Raw genomic sequence first — 19,283 nt, 5'->3', positions numbered from 1 at the left:
TATTTTATAGATTAAACTATCAATATCAAATTTTCAAATAAAAATTATTAATTAATGTAATTAGTTTTATTATTTCTTTATACATCTTTATACATTATGATATTTATAATATAAAATTGCTAATATAATAAAAAATCAAAAAAAAAATTTTTTTCATAAATTAAATTTTTAGTAATGAATTTAATAAAAAGTTGAATATTCCATTAATTATATTACGTTTTTAATATATCTAAATAATGATAAAATTATGAAATTTTCATAACAATGTTCCCAGTGTGTAACAGTGTGCTGACCTTGTTGGACGTTGCGATTGGCTTACGAAACGTCGGCTGATTTCGAAGTTACTCCAATATGAATGTTCGTTCATTCTTAATCTTCGTGGTAAAGCGTTCGGCCACTTGTTGATTCTTTAAATTATATTACAAAGAAGAAATAATACATTATTTTTGAAAAATTATAATGAGTAAACCGTAAGTATAAGTTTTGTATTATTTTCAATAAATTAAAAATTTAGATTTGTAAAAACTTGATAATTTGATTTATATAATTATTTTTTGTTAGAATAAAATTTAATAGATAATCAATAATTAACCAATAATTAATTAATCGATTTCTTATTTAAAAAATAAGAAAAGTAGATACAAAAAGTAGTACAGATAGTATATATATATATTGAAAATGAAAATGAAAATTAAAATGAAAATTGAATTAAAAAAAATTTTTTTCTTATCACATTTAGACATTAAAATATATATATTTCTTAGATAATATATTTTTTGTGATATATAATTTAATGAAAAAATATATTTTATATTATAGAAGTGCTGATATTGCCCTTATTGGGTTGGCTGTTATGGGTCAAAATTTGATCCTAAATATGAATGATCATGGATTTGTTGTATGTGCCTACAATCGTACAACAGATAAAGTTAAATCTTTTTTGGAAAATGAAGCCAAAAATACAAAAGTTATTGGTGCATATACATTGAAAGAAATGGTAGACAAATTAAAATCACCAAAAAGAGTAATGCTTTTGGTAAAAGGTAAAGTTCTATTATAAATTTTGTTTTAAAATTATAATTTGACCTTGAGATAAACTATTATTTGTTTTAATTATATATTATTTAAATGTTTATATATAATAATTAAGTCAATATATAATAATTAAATAATATACAAATTCAATTTAATTTAAATATTTAATATATAATAAATATAATAAATAATAAATATTTTTAATAATATATATATATAAATATATATATATATCTTAGCTGGTGCAGCTGTGGATGCATTTATTGAACAATTGATACCTTTATTATCCTCTGGAGATATTATCATTGATGGTGGTAATTCTGAATATCAAGATACTGATAGACGAACTAAAGAGTTAGAAAAAAAAGGAATTTTGTTTGTTGGTAGTGGTGTTAGTGGAGGAGAAGATGGTGCTAGATATGGACCATCTTTGATGCCAGGTGGTAATCCTAAAGCTTGGCCACATATTAAACCCATTTTTCAGGTTTAGTTGAAATATGATTATTTATTTAAAAATTAAATAATATTAATCTTATCATAGATAAGATTAAATATATATTGATAACAAAATATTTTTTTTTAGTCAATCTGTGCAAAAGTCAATGGAGAACCTTGTTGTGACTGGGTTGGAGAAACAGGTGCAGGACATTTTGTAAAAATGGTACACAATGGCATAGAATATGGCGATATGCAACTTATTTGTGAAGCATATCACATTATGCGTAATGGTTTAAAACTTAATCCAGAAGAAATGAGTCAAGTGTTTGATGATTGGAATAAAGGAGAACTTGATTCATTTTTAATTGAAATTACTCGAGATATTCTTAAGTACAAGGATGAAAAAGGATATTTATTAGAACAAATTAGGGATACAGCTGGTCAAAAAGGAACTGGAAAATGGACAGCTATTGCAGCATTAGATTATGGAGTACCTGTAACTTTAATAGGAGAATCAGTTTTTGCTAGGTGCCTTTCTGCTTTACAAAGTGAAAGAATAGAAGCAAGCTCAGTATTAAAAGGTCCTGATGCTATATACCAAGGTGACAAAAAACAATTCCTAGAGCATTTGAAAAAAGCTCTTTATGCCTCCAAAATTATTTCCTATGCACAAGGTTTTATGCTATTACGGGAAGCTGCAAAAATTCATAACTGGAATTTGAATTATGGTGGTATAGCTCTTATGTGGAGAGGAGGATGTATTATAAGAAGGTACATATATATATTTATATTGAAATTTAATATTAAATAATAAAAAAATTTTAGTAATAGTATTTTATCATATATTTATTTTTAGTGTCTTTTTGGGCAATATAAAAGCAGCATTTGAAAAGAATCCAAAACTTTCAAATTTATTATTGGATGATTTCTTTACTAAAGCAATGACAGAATGTCAAGCTAGTGCTAGAATAGTAGTATCCACAGCTGTAACATTAGGCATACCAACTCCAGCATTATCAACTGCTTTAGCTTTTTATGATGGTTATAGAACTGCACGACTTCCAGCAAATTTACTTCAAGCTCAACGAGATTATTTTGGAGCTCATACTTATGAATTACTTGGTCAAGAAGGAAAATTTGTACATACCAATTGGACTGGACATGGTGGAAATGTATCTGCTTCTACATATGATGTTTAATAATTATGATTATAATTTTTAATAACAAAATGTATATATTTAATATTATATATGATAAATGTATTTATATGTATTATATTCAATAATACATAAATGATTGTATAAAATCACAAAAGATTTTGTTCAAACAAAAATAAATTTATTAAAAAAATATATATATATTAATATATATATATAAATTATTCATTTTCTCTTATTAAATTAATAAATTGGTGATTTTTGAAATATTGTTATTTATTTATTTTTTGTTTTTTAATTGTGTATATTAAATTATCTTATTAAATTATACAAAATAAAGATATATATATATATACAATATAAACCAATCAGATTTAAAACAATATATATTTATACAAAAAAGCAATAATAATTAGTAATGCATGTCTCTTTTATATAAAAAAAATTGTATTATAAAAAAATAGTAAAGCATAATTTGTCAAGTCAATTCAACAAATCTTGTGAAATGTGGAAGTAATTTAATCTAACCTAGCTGTTGTTACAATTATTAATATATTATATTTCCATTAATAAGGTATTGATATCATTTTATAATTTTAAGAATATTTTATTTAATGTAATAAATATTTAGTTTTTAATTTTAAACTAAAAAGTTAGTAAAAATGGAATATTTTGACTTAACAACACCCATATTGACTAAAATGGAAATCCAAGTAAAAATAATTTCGCGCCATGAGTCATCAAAGTCAAATAAAACTTCATAAAACTAGCAAATATACAATTAATATAAATACTAAATATTTCTTATTTTATTTTCTTCAAATTAAAATATATGAAATATATATGATTATATTTGAAAGAAATCTATGTTAATAATTTAATAATACAATTTAATTTATTTTGAAAAATATTATATTTAAATAGAAATGTAAAAAATTTATGCTGTGATATTATAAAAATAAATTTATAGTAGCATTAAACATATAATTAACACTGTATATATTTTGACAATTAAGATTTGAAAGATACTATTGAGAAAATGAAATCATAGAACCCTATTTCAGCCGTCCCTGAAGCGCATCGGTTTTACTGACCGTAGACGGGCGACGTAGTCTGCATCATTCATTTGCAAAATGGCTGACCATAGGGAAAGGGATTCATATTATTCGCAAACGGATTTAAGATCAAAAAATGATGATCCACCGAATTCACGTTTATTTGTTATATGTCATAAAAGTCTGGAAGAAGATGACCTCAGAAAAGCTTTTGAAAAATTTGGAAAAATCGAAGATATTTGGGTGGTTAAAGATCGTATTACAGGGGAAAATAAAGGTAATTCCTCTTGTCTATAGAAGAAATCAATAAGACTTTACTTTATTTTTTAATATTTTTTGTATATTTTTAAATTTATTTATATAATTTTTATTTATGAAAATTGTTTATTTATATATTTTTTTATATCATCATTCAAACATTTTAAAAGTGATTCATTGTTTACGTAGGAGTTACATACATTAAATTTTCGAAAACATCAGAAGCAGCTTTCGCATTGGAAGAAATGAATGGAAAAATGTTGGGTTCTGTTGGAAGACCTATTAAAGTAATGATTGCATCAAAGTAAGAATTTAAATAATTAATAAGATAAGAAGAATTAATTTTTAGTTCAGAAAGATTTTTTAAAAGATTATTTTTTTTAGTATACAATATTATTGATAAATATAAAAATGAAGACAATTGTTTCAGTCGTGATCAAGGATCTGTCAGAGAAACGAATGAAGAAGAAAGATGGGTTCGTTTGTTTTGTGTGTTACCTAAATCTATGACAGATAGTGAACTTCAACAAGAATTTTTAAAATTTGGACCTATTGAATATGCAACAGTGGTTAAAGATAGGAATACAAATGAATCAAAAGGCTTTGGTTATGTGAAATTTAAAAAAGTATCCAGTGCAGCAAAAGCATTTGAAGAATGTGATAGAAAATATAAAGCTGTATTTGCTGAACCAAAAAAACCAAAACCTGAACACATTGATGTAAAATATAATAATGGATTATCTTCTCATTATGATAGTACTAGTGGAGGTTATAGTTCATCAAATTTTGGAAAGAGTAGTATTAGTTTAGAAATTGCTACAAATTATCCTAATTCTGAAGGTTATACACATTTACAAGTAATTGCACATCCAGCATTAAATCAAGATCAATTATGGAAGTTATTTGATATTGTACCTGGATTGGATTATTGTCATTTGAAAAATGATGTAAGATACAGAATGCCAAGAGGTCAGGCTGTTGTCGTATATTCTAATCCTAGTGCAGCAGCATATGCAAGAGAAAAATTTCATGGTTTTGAATACCCACCTGGCCATAGGATGATAGTAAAACCAGATTTATCAAGTGCACCTCCAAAAAATGCAATAAAACCTGGAAGTTCTGGTGGAATTGCTAGTGCTAGGACAGATTTAGCACATTTAGCTGAAACTATTGCTCAAGCTACATCTTTAATTCAAGCTGCAGGATTAACTGCACCAAGTGAGAAATTATTTTGTCTATGTAATGTAATAATGTATAATATTTTTATATAATTATATTTTTACATAATTAGGTTTAGAGCATTCAATGTGTGTTAAGTTACCACCTGTGCAACCAATGGCTAGTATAGATGCAGAGGTTGCTAAAAGATGCTTTATTGTATGTGGGCCTCCAGTACCTCCCATATATGCTATGAAGGATGCTTTTTGCAGATTTGGAAATCTTATAGATGTTTATATGCTTCCAGGAAAAAATTGTGGTTATGCAAAATATGCTAGTGTGGAAAGTGCAAATGAAGCAATTGAGGTATGTTTTATCAATTACAATATACAATTACAATAATTCCTAAATAAAAAATAAAATTAAGTAGACTAATTAATTCATAAAATTATATTGTTTTATAGGTTTTGCATGGACAAGAAATTTGTGGATCTCGACTAAAAGTATTGGAAGCAGAAGAGCGCAATGTCGGTGAAGATCGTAGAAAACGATTACGGACGGACGAAGATGAAAATTAAATTATTTTTGTATATCTCGTAAGTAAATCGTCGAATACAAGACAAAAAGAAAGGAGGGAAAGAAAAAGGCATTTAAATATTAACACCCTGACGTTGTAACTGACGATAACTTTACTTAAAAAACAGGAGAAAATGTAATTTTTCTATTTGTCTTCACAGACTGACTGGTATACACAAGCTGGACGCAATAAAAGAGACGAATTTTAAGACTCACTTGACCACGTCGGGCCCGCATCCAAGGAAACTACTCCAACTACCTACTTTTAACTACCGCTTACGTTCGCGATTTCAACGTTACTGAAACTTTAACGCTACTTTACTTTATCCTTACATGTCGTTACACATATACACACATACACATGACTTCCTGGTTTTATTATTTTATTGAGGCCTGTGCGAAAAGTGAAAAAGAAATTAAATTAATTTAAAAATTCATTTTATAAATATATGGAACATATAAAATTAGTTAAATTTATTATAATTAATTTAATTCTTTCCTTTAACATAAGGAAGATATATGATGCAATATATTTAAAGTGCGCATTTATTGTTATATGATAATATAATATAGATTAATCAGAAGTAAAAGGTAAAATCTCTTTCAATGCATATATTTTTGTATTAAATTGCAATTAAAGTTTATTTAAACAAATTAAAAAAAAATAAATTAATTCATTTTTAAATTAATGAATGATTAATAAATCAATAAATAAAAGAAACAAATGTTTCTAGAAAGAAAATGAAATTATATTTTAATATTTTATATCCTTGTTTATAAAACAAGGATTATATTATTATTAATTATAATATTAATTTTAGCTATTCGTGCAGGCTTTAAAATATAACCTATGCTTTAGAATTAATAATATATGTTTTTGTTTATTATTTATATCCGATAGTACTGTATAATTCTTTTATTAGCTATAATATGTATGAAAGAAAACGTAAAGTAATTTATTTCTTGTATGTATTTCAAGAAATATTCGAATTTCATAATGACAAATAATAATATATTTCATAGAATTAAAATTTCAAAATAAGATTTATTCCATAGAATAATATTTATTTTTGTGAGTATTTTGCAAATGTAATTTTGTATGTTATAATATAGTATTACATAAAATATAAATTGAAATTATATTTTTTTAACTATAAATATAGTAAATGCAAATATAAAAAATATTTTTATGTGTAAAAGATATATTTGATAAAAGTAATATTAAATTTTATCATAAGTTACAATAATTTTAATTTTAGTTACACAGTAAAATATTTAATTCAATTTTAATATTAAATATTAATTCAAATTTAATATTAAATATTTGGAAATATTTCATTCAGTTTTTTCTAAATAAAATTAGTTTCTTTGAATACACAATTACAGATGTAAAAATAAAAAAAAGATTTTGGACATTTTCTATGGAAATATTACACGTAAATCTTGTTTTGGAATCAATATTCATGTGTATAGATGTATTTTGCAAATATTTTAATATGTTAGTTTTTACATTTAGATTTCTTTAAAAAAAGTACATTTTCTTAGAGAATTAATATGTTCATGATCACAAATCGTGAAATACCAATATATAATTAACGCACAACATGAACATTTTATGATGGACATTTTGTACATGTATTAGACTGTTCTACTCAATGACTATACGCAATGATGTTTTAGGAGACTGTAACTGACTTGTTTGATGATATTAAAATACACATTGAATATTCAAAATCTCACACTGATTTTCACTTAATTTTTTTTTACACAGAACAGAATATCTTACTTTGCATTATATATTTATAATTTACTAATTTGATATATTTTTTCTTTTATCTTTCAGGATATCTAAAGGATTCAAAGATGTGTACCTGTGATGACTGTGATATAGCAGAGTAAGATATTACTACCATTGTGTATATGAAGCTTAAAATATAAAGAATAAATTATAATTTTATATATTTTCTCCTTTTTATTACTGAACGAAGATTTATATCAGAGGATTATTGTATTTGCACTCATTTATGCATTTCACTTTTATACTGCACTTTTAAAGTATACGATGTTTATAATTTATTTTTTGCATATTTCTTTGATATGTTCATAAAATGTGCAATAAAATAATTTTTATAGAAAAACGGTATATGATGTTATATTTAATCGATTCCCGAATCATCGGTTAGATTTGAATTGAAAAGACAAAAAAATTGACCAGTAGGTGTCGCAATGTGTAATACATAAGAAAAAATTTTCGCGCCAGTAAAATACATTGAAATTAAGCGTAAAGTCATGGGGAGATTATTTTAATCGTGTTCATCGTTTGAGTGGTTTAAGTGAGGCACGTTTTGCATCAATATAGGTTAACAGTGAAATAGAGGGGGTAACAACTCACGTGTTACCGAACGTGCAGCGTTATGCGGAACAGTCACTCGGATAGATATGTGATGTTCGGTGTAGTTCAGTCCTCAGAGATATTACTGTCTAGTACGCATCGTAGTGTTTACTATATTGTGAAAATAACAGAGAAAAAATTAGTGAAAACATTTGTTTTTCATTTAATTTACTGATTTTTTATAATCGATTAAATGGTGCATTATTTTTAATTTAGATAGTGAATACGAATATATTTAAAAAATACTATCCCTTTTCGTTCATGTAAATATAAACAATTTCTTCGTGTTTTTTCTTTATCATTTTTATAACTTTTACCGCCAAGAAATATAGAAATGACATGTGAACGAGTTTGATTTAGTAGCAGTGTTGTGATTCAACGGATATTATCTGAAAGAGAAACTACCCTTAGAAGAGAATGATGGAAGAGATATCCACTGAAAATGCTAAGGTGTCGGATTCTGGATATTCTAATACTTGTAGTAACAGTCAATCACAACGGAGGTATGTATTGAATTCTTTTAGTGTTTGATTCTTTAATTTTTTTTAAGTACTTTAAATCCTATTATATGACATCAATTTTAATATGGCGCCATCGATTTTAAATTATGAATTTTAAGCAACTTATAAATATTAGTATAATACTAGTTTTTTTACTTATAATCTTTCTTTCATGATATCAACACAAAAAATATAACGAATATTAATAAGTATTAATAATTATTATACTATCTGATTTATTTTTCTTAAATAATACATAAAAAAATATAAATAAATTGAAAAAAATTTATTTAATATAAATATTAATATTACAGAATATAAAAGCTAAAAGTTATATAAGTTGTTAATTAAGAAATATTCATTAATTTATTCTTATTAAGTTATATACATCATGTGCAATTTATTATGTGAAATATTATTATGTACAAATATTATGTGAATATTCATATTGCACATTATCAATATTTTAATTCAAATATAGACATATAAGAAAAACAATGTGTGTGTGTGTGTGTGTGTGTGTATGTATTCCTATAATTTTTTTTCTATCTTTTCTTCTATTTAAAAAATATAAGATTTAATTTTTCATTGATTTTCTAATTAATTCTGATTTTATTTTTGTGATTGATTAAATGAATAGTTGCATAACTTCTATTTGTACAACATATATTTAAATATTATTCTATATGATTGTTCAAAATTAATCAAAATAAATTTTCGATTAAATGTTAGTGAAATCTACATCAAATGATGTGGATTAACCAATACATCACTTTACATGATAAAAAGCGTCGATATATTAGAAGTGCAATTTTTAATTGCGATTTGAAATCTTATGAAAGATTTAAGAAAATTTTATAACGATTTGTATATACAAACTTGAAGAAACTTCTATAATTTGAGTTTTTTATGTTTTGTGTAATTAATTTTCAATATTCATTTATAAAATTTAAATTTTATAATATATTATTGAAAAAAAACGAATTAACCGAATGATTTAACAATTGATATCACAAATCTATGAATTGTACATATATATACAAAATCTTATAGTTCAATATTTAGAATTACAATTATCTATATATTTTAATATTTTGATATTTTAATATTTGATATAATTTTGAAATGTATTGAATTATTGATAACATAATATTAAACTATAATTTGAAATAGTATGAGTGTAAATTTCATTTGCAAGAAAATCAATTGATCAAATTATTGGATTTTTAAAATTTGATCACATATATCTACAAAATAATGATTGTAACCAAAAAATCAATCATTCTTCAATTTCATTAGGAATCTTGGATGCATATGATTTATGAATTATCATCTTGATAATTTTCAAATTAAACGGATTGAAAATTTACAGGATTTTAAAGGATATTCAATATAACATTACCGCAGGATATTGGCATTGACACGCTTTGTCGATGATGTAGGTGAGAGGTAAACGAAAAATACGGCGAACAAGAAGGATAGAAACTCGAACACTACGGTTAAGGCTAACTAGTTTCTAACTAGACGAAGTATGCATTTCTACGTTCGCATTTAATACACCTAGGCACAAGTTGTGAAATCCGATGAAAACAGGTTGAACGAATGCAAAGTATATGCGAGATCAGTGATTACCATATTCACAAAACTATTTAATTGAAATTCTTTTAAATTTCAAGTTGTTTAAATCAGTAATTATATTGTTTTTATAAATATTTAAATGTTCAGCATTTAGACTTTCTATCTTTTAATCCAAAAAATAATTTGGCTTCTTTTATAATATCAGAAAAAAAGTGTAACAATTCTATGATCGTTGAAATTTGAAATATATTCTTCTATTAAGTGATTTTTTTTTTTTGTAATACTTTATTCTTTTTTCAATTATCATATTTTTCTTAATGCGATGGTTCCTTGGCATTATTGTGGTATCGTAATAAAACTTCGAACAAAATCGATAAATCAATCAATTTGTCGTTCGATGGGTTTTAGTCACGGGGCCACGAGCGTGAAACAGACCTTCTTATGCAATAATTTTTCTTATCGAACGAGGTGCAACAAATGTAGAAGCCTCGTGCTCGTTCCCTGGAAAATAATGAGGACAGTGAAAGGCCAGAAAGACTCCGTCGTAAGGGCCGATCATAGTAGTCACGTTTGCCGAACATGTGATCGGTCCTTTTTTTTTTCCCATTCCGTAACTGGTTTCAAAGATTTCGTGTCAGTGAATCGCGTGACTTTCTCGACCACGTTTTAATTGGCTAATGGGCCGAGGCCGTTTCTACCGTTCGAGAAATGCACCTTTGCAATCACCTTCTAATGCCTCTATGTATTCGTTTACCAATAAAGCAAACTGCCATAAGATGTAGTTTCTACGATTCATTATTCATCACAAGTTAGATTGAGAATGCATATGATTTTTCATTTGATCAGTAAATTTTTCAATACATTTTTATCATAAGTGATCAAACAAATACTCACGAAAGACATGATTCATTTTAAAAATACAGAATATATATAGCGAGAAATATTATGTTTTGAAGATATTAATTACAATTTTTTCAACGAAAATTATTTCTAGTGACGATATCATTTTTATCAGTATTTTTAAAGATGTATATTGCCGTGTAAATGTATATAATAGTCTAATTACGAAAGGTGTAAATAATAACATATGAAGCCGATAAGCAATTGATAAAATGTATATGTCTCGTAACTATGCATCATAAATTAATAAAATTTTAAATTTCATTCTGTTTATCATTCTGGTTTTTTTTTTTAATTTATTAATGTTTTATTTTGATAAGTTGATAACTTATAAATTACTTAAATAAGCAAATTTCTGTTCTATAAAAAGTTTTTATTATTTTAATAAATAGATATAATATAATTAGCTGACTTGTAATTTGTAAAAGTAATTTTTTTGTATTGCAAACTTGTTACTATTACGCAAGAAGATTTATTTTAATATTATTTTAATATTAACTTGTGATTTGTAAATAATATTATACTAACATTAATATTAATACAATATTAGTAAGAAAATTTGTACATCAATTTAAAAATTAATTCAAAGTGCAAGCAGATTCAGTAGTAACAGGTAATCAAGGTCAGACTCAGCGAATAAACACAGTAGTTTAGTCAATTGATTGTCAGACATTAATGTGTACATTATGTAATCCATATTACGATAAACATATCCGAAAATATTTATATTTTCCACTTGTTATTAAACAATACAAGAATTTATTTTAATGTTTTGTAATTCTAATATTCAATTAATTTCTATTTCAGTAGTGGCAGCTCTATTTCGAGAAACAGTAACCGCTCTGAAAGTAGTGGTTATTGCGGTAGGCGTCCTTCAACATTTGGATCCAGGTAAGATATCGTTTAAATTTTGATTTTATTCAAATACAATCAATACGACGAAGCGATAATAGCTGATTCCTATAAAATTTGTATATACAATTTTTTCCCAAAAATATATAAATACTCAAAAGACATAATTAAAAATATATTAAAATATATTGGTCATTGATAACAAGCGAAGATATTTACGATCGTAAGGATCTTTATCATTATGCTTGAGATATCGAATCTATAAATAATTTACAAGTCATTGCGACTGTATTAATAGAAAATAAGAATAAGAAATCTAATGGAAATGTAATTTTTTTTCTCAGTGTTCTATGAGCTTTCCCTAAAAAAATATACAAAATATATCATTTAATTGTAATCTTTTTTTAATATATATTACATTATTATTATGTATAATTATAATTATATATTGAAAGAAGAATACATAAGTGTATATAAAGAAACATTTCTATCTAAATTTAAAAAAGATTTGATGCAACATGATTCATTTATTGTAATCGAAATTATCAAATATTGTGAAAGATATCTGAAGATATTAAAAACGAGAAGTATACATTATTCAATTATCGGAAAATCTCTTCATATCTTAAAAATAAGATATATATAAAATTATATATACACAATTGCTACTACTTACAATATTGAATGGACATTGCATACTAACGTGAGTTTGCTCTTACACGAGGAACAATGAATAATAAATGATGAACAATAAAATTAAAACAATGATAACATGAAATTATATAAAAACGATGAAATTCTTTTCATAAATTCTTTTAATAAATTTTAAAAACGTTGCATGATGATTTTTTTATTCAGATCACAAAATTTCATTGCGATGAATCATCTAGATATGTTAAATTTATATAATTTATGAAACAAATTTTTCAGATCAATTTTTATTCTCGGTATATTTATGTGTATATTAAAATTGTTGTTCCATAATTATCACGATTGTGAAGGTGACATAGCGCGCTAATGTGGATTTTTAGCATTGTATTCATGCATATGTAGGAGAACGATTACATTCAGTTACGAGAAAGCGCACACAACTGCCGCTATAAACATTGGTGCATGTGCAGTGCCACGTGCCTGCAATGTCGCCATCGGCGTCGCCTACGTGGCATGAGATATCCCCACGTATCGTTGCATAATCTGGATAGGCTGTTCCGTTGTAATAATAAATCAACATCAAGCCTATAAATTATAGTTAAAACCAGTCTATTTTCTATTGTTTATAGGATATAATTAGACATGAGAGAAAAAAAAACAAATAGTACTTTGAATTATTTATTTATCGAATTAATAATTTTGTTTTCAATGCTTTCTTTTTCTATTGAATTTCCTATTTCATTCGTCACCGATTTTTGATGAATTTTTTTTTTTTTATAAAATATTTTTTTTCTTTACTTATATGAAAAAACCGATTGCTGAAAATCGATTACAATGTACGATTCGAGATGACGTGACACGTGCCACTGTTTGTATGATTCAAAATTTTTGCCGATCAGAAATATGCCTCGCATCATTGCGCGTTTATTGATTCTACGAACCAACAGCATGAGAATATACAATATGTTATTAACATCGCGCGTGTTTCATAGAGAATTATAGAAAAGAGAGACTTCGTGAGGAAATCCTTCTATAATTTGCTCGTGGCCAATAGAGGTCAAGGTTACGTGCAATTACGATATCACAGGCGCCTTTCTGTCGTTTCAAATACGATGTGTATATTTGGAAACTTTAATTAACCGTTTTACTTGTAGTTATATTTAACTACCAAACAATGGAAACATTATTAGTTTATATTGGGTATTGTAATTTTAATTGCTTTTTCACGCTGAAAATAATCGTAAGAAGATTGAAATAAACACAATGTCTTTTGTTCTATAGAATGGGACACAAATCTGTATGAGAAATGTACAATTAAACTCTGGATTATTACATAATGTAATTGTGAATTATATGAGATACGAATTTAACAAATTTAACAAATTTAACTTTTATATAATAATTGATGATTAATTATGATTAAAGGAAAAAGATAGAATCACAAAGTCTCTTTTATTTATTATAAAACATTGAAAATGATTATTATAACATAAATTCAAAAGTACAAATATCATTAAAAAATAAAATATTCATATTGCTTAAATAATCAGAAAGCTGTTCGAGTATGTCAACATTTTCAAGATTCATGAACTCGGAAATATGAAACTCTAAATAGCCAATTTTATCTTGGAGAAAGCTTGAAAGGTTTATCGTTAGAGAAATGCAACTTTCTATTTGTTACCTAACAAATGCAGTCACGATTTGATGATCTAAAACATTTGTTACGTATATACTATTTTTATTGTTATTTCCTGGTGAAAGTCGCTCCAATCTATTTTAATATCACTCCACTCCTACAACTCTATAATAGTATTCTAAATCTAATTATGATTATAATTAGATAGTGGCAATTTTTTTAATGAAGCAATTGTAAAAGCAACAAGTGAACTTGCAGCTCATGTTCGCATTCATATCCAATAGATTTCTTGTTTGTTGACTCAGCGGAAAGCAAATTTATTTTTAGAACATATGTATAGTTGATATTTTACTCGTTGAAAGTGTACGATGAATACTAGCTTTTCCGGTATCGCGCTATTGTTAGAAAATGCTTGAGAATAAATACGTTTTATTTAAGATTAGTTCGATAAGATTTTTTTTCGAAAATAATTGTATCGATGTCACAATATTATATTAAATCGTTTTTATAAAAATTGCACGAAATATTAAACTTACTTCTTAATCTATAAATCTAACAAAACTTTAGTTAACCGTTTGTTTACTACAAACAATTTTATGTCAAATTTTATGTAATTCACATCATTGATCGCGATTGCAAATTAATGAGAGAAATCTCCTTCTTTTCTTTTCTACCATCTCCTCAAATAGGAAACAATATCGTAAAAACTATTAGATTCCACGATACGAAGTTTAATAGTCTTTTCAGATTATCCTTCAAAATTAAAATCCTATTTGTTCTATTAATTTTTGGATTTGTCCGCTAAATGAGATTACAAGTTTTTCCATTTTTTTACATGTGATGTTTACATGAATATGTAGCAATGAAGCCCTACCACAGCCAATCAGCAAAAGAAAGGATAAAGAACATAAGAAGAAGAAGTCGAAGACGATTTTGGCTGTTAACGCTGAGGCAGATATTAGCCTGAAAAATGCCGGCACACCGCCAGAAGCCGTGTCTTATAATGTCGCCGTCCCAACGAAATCTATACTTGAAAAGAAACCAGGTTGGTTGCGATCTAAAATTGATGGGAAAAAGTGCACGTTAACTGTATAATCTCGAAAATTTTTTAATCTTTAATGTAGCTCGGTCAAAAAGTGATCACAAGTGTGCGATCATTAGATTATCTAATTGATATCGTAAAAGAAGGAAATAATATCAAATTCTAACTGTCGGACCAATCATTCGTTCTTACTACTGACTTTATCGAATTCAATTCCTTCTTCGAATTTTATGATTAATCAAGATATAATTTTGAATAAAATTTGATTTGAGGATGAATTTGAACATTTTTCTGTTTTTTTTTTTTTTATTTATCGAAGATTTTAATAAAATTAACGAGAATTATAAGAGAAATGCAAATTAATTTTTTTCAATGAAATGAAAAAAAGATCGATAATTTTATGCGATGTTATTTGGTTTCGTGCACTTTTCTTATTAGTTAGGTTTCGCTTATTCACAACCAAAGACTTTACGAACGACCTATTATTTCCCTCCTTGTCCATCTTCGTGGTTCCCTTAGTCCGCCAGACATTAAGTCTGAAACGATCAATTGCATCTTTTTTGTTTAAAATTAAAACGATCGAATGTTCTTTAATTTCATTATTTTTTGCTCGTTCGAGTTTTAATTCAAACAAAAGAGAAATTCAATGGATCTAGAGGATTCGTTTGCTTTGATATTTTGGTGACATTTTTAACATTGATTTCCCTAATAATTCCTGAACGAAACAATTTCCAAACATAAATTATTGACGTTGTTACCATGGCAATTAATCTCAGTTCTATTTAACACGAACGAAACCTTGAAAAGAGTACCTTGTTTCTAACTTCCAACTAAATATTGATCCTTTCTTGTTTTATTATTAGCACCAATATTGTGCACGAATCCTTTAGAGCTTGTAATTATAAGCGAAATGTCACCAATAAACCAATGTTATTCTGTGAATCGAAATTAAAATCGAAATTAAAATGATTATATACTGAATGAGAATTTAATTATTAACGTGATGCAAATTTCTTGATTAGATTGTTACAGCGATAAAAAGATGCAAAGAATTTATTTGGTTCGGTTCGCACGAAATATGTATTTATGTATATGTGAAGAACAATTGTCGCAATGAACGGCGATCCCGAAATAATATAATAAATATATTTTAAGCATTGCAATTAATTTCTCGATATATTGATTTTATATAATCACGCAGTGCTATCCGTGGACAAAAGGCAGGTTCCAAGCTTTCCATTTAGTCAAGTTGCGCTCAAATTGAACCGCTCTTTTATATAACATCGCCTATGATTTACGTAATTATTTACATAATTTTTAATACTCGAATAATCAATTCTCGGATAGGTATTTTTTCATTGATCGTTATGAACTTGCAGAATATACAATAGGAAATATTTGAGTGTAAAAATAGATCTGTTACATAATTACGATATTCGTTTGTTTATTTTATTAAAACTTTTTTTAAAACTTTCGAAAATTGATCAGGTCTCGATTAATATCAATGATATGATGATAATTGATGATAAATGATAATAATATCAATGAACGATTAATAAAACTAGATTTCAGAAATTAGATAAAAAACGAGAAGTAAAAATTGCCTTGATACCAGTTTGACGTGTTATTCAACGATCTCTCTACAGAGCAAGTTGAATTATTTTCTTTTTTTTTCTTTTTTTTTTACGAATAATCTTGGTAGGTTCACATTCGTATATACGGAACATTGTCGCAATAATATTGTCCTCTTTCCTAAGGAAACATTGCAACTCTCCCATCTTCCTTTAATTCATTACTCTAGCAACAGGTCACGTCTTACATGTTTCTTGGACGTATTCTATACTTTTTATTTACGCGACGAGAAAGGTCACTATACGTAATGCTCACCTAAAATTAAAATGATGTCGAGACGTCTATGAAACATTATTAAATACGTAACCGATGCTACTTGGTGAAAGATCCATGTCCCATCAGCAAACACGGGCGAGTGTGTTAAAGAGGAACAATACATAACAAGGGGAATTTTTGTTGGGTGTGTACAAGAAGATGTAACCACTGTAGAATTGGTGGATGCAACGGATCCCGGCGAGCACAACGGCGATACAGTGACAGATGTGGAAGCAGGGCTTGCTTCTCGTACGAATCCCCTGGATGATTCCATCTCTCAGGCCAATGTTAGTATTAATTAAAAAAAAACCAACGGAGAAATAGATTTCTCTTAACTAGTAATTGTGGTAGAAGGAAGTAGAAAAATAAAACATGATCGATCAAGATTCTTCTTCGTAGAAAGGATCCAGGATCGGGCATTCTAAAAGCATCCTGTCGTATTTGTTAATTATTAATCTTAACCCGAGTACTTCCCGTATCGATATAATATGCAATTCTTTTCTTCAATTAATTGTAATTCGGTGTGGCTTTCTATATACGATGATGTAACACAGTAGTAACATTATTGCAAGGTTTCAGTAGTGTTATGCATGGAGAAAGGAGATTTATCATTGGAATTGACAACTGTTACTAGCAAAATGACCTTCTAGTAGCAAATAAACTATGTCTCTTTAGAAATATCAGGTTTTCTTTTCTTCTCCTTTTAATACCTATATTAACAAATCATTTTCTTCAATGTTAATAAGATTTGCCTTAATTTTTCAACTTAAATGGGTGAAGGTTTACTAATCATTATATAAATATATTTAAAATCTTATATTATAGTTTTTCTTTTTTTTAATTTCTATTTTCAATTATTCAGAATTCCTTCAAATGAATGGAAATTACGTTCTTTAATAAAAACACAACTCTTTTCTCCCTGCATAGTAAAAATCGGCAAAAAATGCTATTGTAAGATATTATTGTATGTAAAATGTAATTCTACTTCAGAATTTGTAATTAATAGTAATAGAAAACAAAAAAAAACAAAAAATATTGAAAAAAATTTGTATAAATCGAGGTCAAAGTAGCGACGAGTTCTCTCTACAAGCTACCTATGTAATAAATAATAAAAATGTTGAAAATTTATGTGACCATTATCTTGATGACATAGATTCAGTGTCATCTACGTGCTAATGAATAATTTTAATCTTATTAAATAATATTATTTAGATAATTTAAATAAGAATATTTTATTCAATTTTATAAATAAATCTATTAGCATTTATCGTTGGAAATCAAAGTCTATATTTGTATATTGTATATTCTATAGGAGGGGTTTTGCGCAGTGATTTCAATGCACGACGGCCTCGTATTGTATACGACTCCCTCGATATGCACAGCTCTAGGATATCTCAAGGATGCATGGATTGGCCGTTCTTTCATCGATTACGTTCATCCCAAGGATAAGGCCACACTGGCTGATCAGATTAAAAACGGAATAGTCTCGCCTCAAGAAGAAAGACCGAAAGGTACTTACTTATTCCTTTCGAATCAAATACATTAAATTAAAATACATTGCAAAATTTAAATTTAAAATTTATATTAAAGATTGTTATTGATGATAATTGATTTGATCAGGTATTAACGGGAGAAGAGCAAGTCTGTTTTGCGGATTGCGAAAGTACACAAGATCTTTCGTTCATCAATCGATCAACAAAGAGGCAAGATCGAATTTGTATCTTCCGTTCCACTTGACTTTGTCATTCAGAGATTTTCGAGATCGTACGACTGAACAGCAACACAAAGCAATGTTCCTGGTGGTTACTGCTCAACCTGTTCACTCTGCATATAAAGGTAGTACGGTTAAAGATGTTCGAGGAGATTCGACTGATAAAAAAATTTGATAAATATCCTCTTATAATACAAAATTTAAACAGATATATAATTTATTTATTAGTCGTTGGAAAAATAGTAAATGATAATAATCAAGTCATTTCGTTAGTCTACTCTCCTCGATGATACAATATGATTCGGTGGTTTCCATGGCGACGTATCTTAAACAGAAGGTAATTTTTATTAAATTAGAAATATTTGTTAGAGGATCGTGACGATGTTGATAATATTTTATCTTTGTCGTTTTTTTATTTATTCGTTTTTTTTTATTCATTTGATCAGTCTATTTATTT

At 26.7% G+C, this 19,283-nt stretch overlaps 3 protein-coding genes across 12 annotated transcripts in view; all 3 read left to right on the top strand.

Moving 5' to 3' along the window:
- The first annotated feature begins 270 nt into the window (after positions 1 to 270).
- Positions 271 to 2,841, top strand: LOC102674517 (6-phosphogluconate dehydrogenase, decarboxylating). The gene is made up of 5 exons (XM_006613427.2): positions 271 to 470; positions 820 to 1,043; positions 1,275 to 1,519; positions 1,619 to 2,244; positions 2,330 to 2,841. Exons 1-5 carry the CDS (start codon positions 460 to 462, stop codon positions 2,670 to 2,672), a joined length of 1,449 nt encoding a protein of 482 aa, XP_006613490.1. The 5' UTR covers positions 271 to 459; the 3' UTR covers positions 2,673 to 2,841.
- Positions 2,842 to 3,699: 858 nt separating this feature from the next.
- On the top strand, positions 3,700 to 7,818 carry LOC102674207 (RNA-binding protein 45). 3 transcript variants are annotated; one of them, XM_031509402.1, is made up of 6 exons: positions 3,700 to 3,962; positions 4,133 to 4,247; positions 4,374 to 5,161; positions 5,241 to 5,467; positions 5,566 to 5,697; positions 5,839 to 6,125. In XM_031509402.1, the coding sequence occupies exons 1-5, from the start codon at positions 3,764 to 3,766 to the stop codon at positions 5,677 to 5,679; spliced, it is 1,443 nt and encodes a 480-aa protein (XP_031365262.1). In that variant the 5' UTR covers positions 3,700 to 3,763; the 3' UTR covers positions 5,680 to 5,697; positions 5,839 to 6,125. The 3 variants fall into 3 exon arrangements, with proteins under 3 accessions (XP_031365262.1, XP_006613488.1, XP_006613487.1); XM_006613425.2 differs by having other exon boundaries at positions 5,235 to 5,467; XM_006613424.2 differs by lacking the exon at positions 5,839 to 6,125 and adding an exon at positions 7,521 to 7,818 and having other exon boundaries at positions 3,764 to 3,962; positions 5,235 to 5,467.
- Positions 7,819 to 7,991: 173 nt separating this feature from the next.
- Positions 7,992 to 19,283, top strand: part of LOC102673367 (period circadian protein) — a 19,243-nt gene continuing 7,951 nt past the window's right edge. For 2 of the 8 annotated variants that reach the window (XM_006613421.2, XM_006613418.2), the window contains exons 1-6: positions 7,992 to 8,572; positions 11,855 to 11,938; positions 15,047 to 15,231; positions 17,290 to 17,402; positions 18,428 to 18,626; positions 18,736 to 18,951. In XM_006613421.2, the coding sequence (XP_006613484.1) occupies positions 8,487 to 8,572; positions 11,855 to 11,938; positions 15,047 to 15,231; positions 17,290 to 17,402; positions 18,428 to 18,626; positions 18,736 to 18,951 (883 nt within the window). In that variant the 5' untranslated portion in view covers positions 7,992 to 8,486. Of the gene's footprint in view, positions 8,573 to 11,854; positions 11,939 to 15,046; positions 15,232 to 17,271; positions 17,403 to 18,427; positions 18,627 to 18,735; positions 18,952 to 19,283 lie in introns of those variants that run through there. The other 6 variants (XM_006613415.2, XM_006613417.2, XM_006613419.2 and 3 more) reach the window with 6 other exon arrangements.

Source organism: Apis dorsata, unplaced genomic scaffold, assembly GCF_000469605.1.
Source record: "Apis dorsata unplaced genomic scaffold, Apis dorsata 1.3 scaffold_149, whole genome shotgun sequence".
Classification (NCBI taxonomy): Eukaryota; Metazoa; Arthropoda; class Insecta; order Hymenoptera; family Apidae; genus Apis; species Apis dorsata.
The sequence above is the reverse complement of the archived record's forward strand: the minus strand, read 5'-3'. Positions and strand labels throughout refer to the sequence as shown.

Bases quoted from the DNA above. Each gene is read 5' to 3' on its own strand.
- LOC102674517 (XM_006613427.2), top strand. The intron at 1,044-1,274 runs GTAAAGTTCTAT...TATATATCTTAG, and splicing joins AGTAATGCTTTTGGTAAAAG to CTGGTGCAGCTGTGGATGCA. The intron at 2,245-2,329 runs GTACATATATAT...ATTTATTTTTAG, and splicing joins GGAGGATGTATTATAAGAAG to TGTCTTTTTGGGCAATATAA.
- LOC102674207 (XM_006613424.2), top strand. From the start codon at position 3,764: ATGGCTGACCATAGGGAAAGGGATTCATATTATTCGCAAACGGATTTA. The intron at 3,963-4,132 runs GTAATTCCTCTT...TTGTTTACGTAG, and splicing joins TATTACAGGGGAAAATAAAG to GAGTTACATACATTAAATTT. The intron at 5,468-5,565 runs GTATGTTTTATC...ATTGTTTTATAG, and splicing joins GTGCAAATGAAGCAATTGAG to GTTTTGCATGGACAAGAAAT.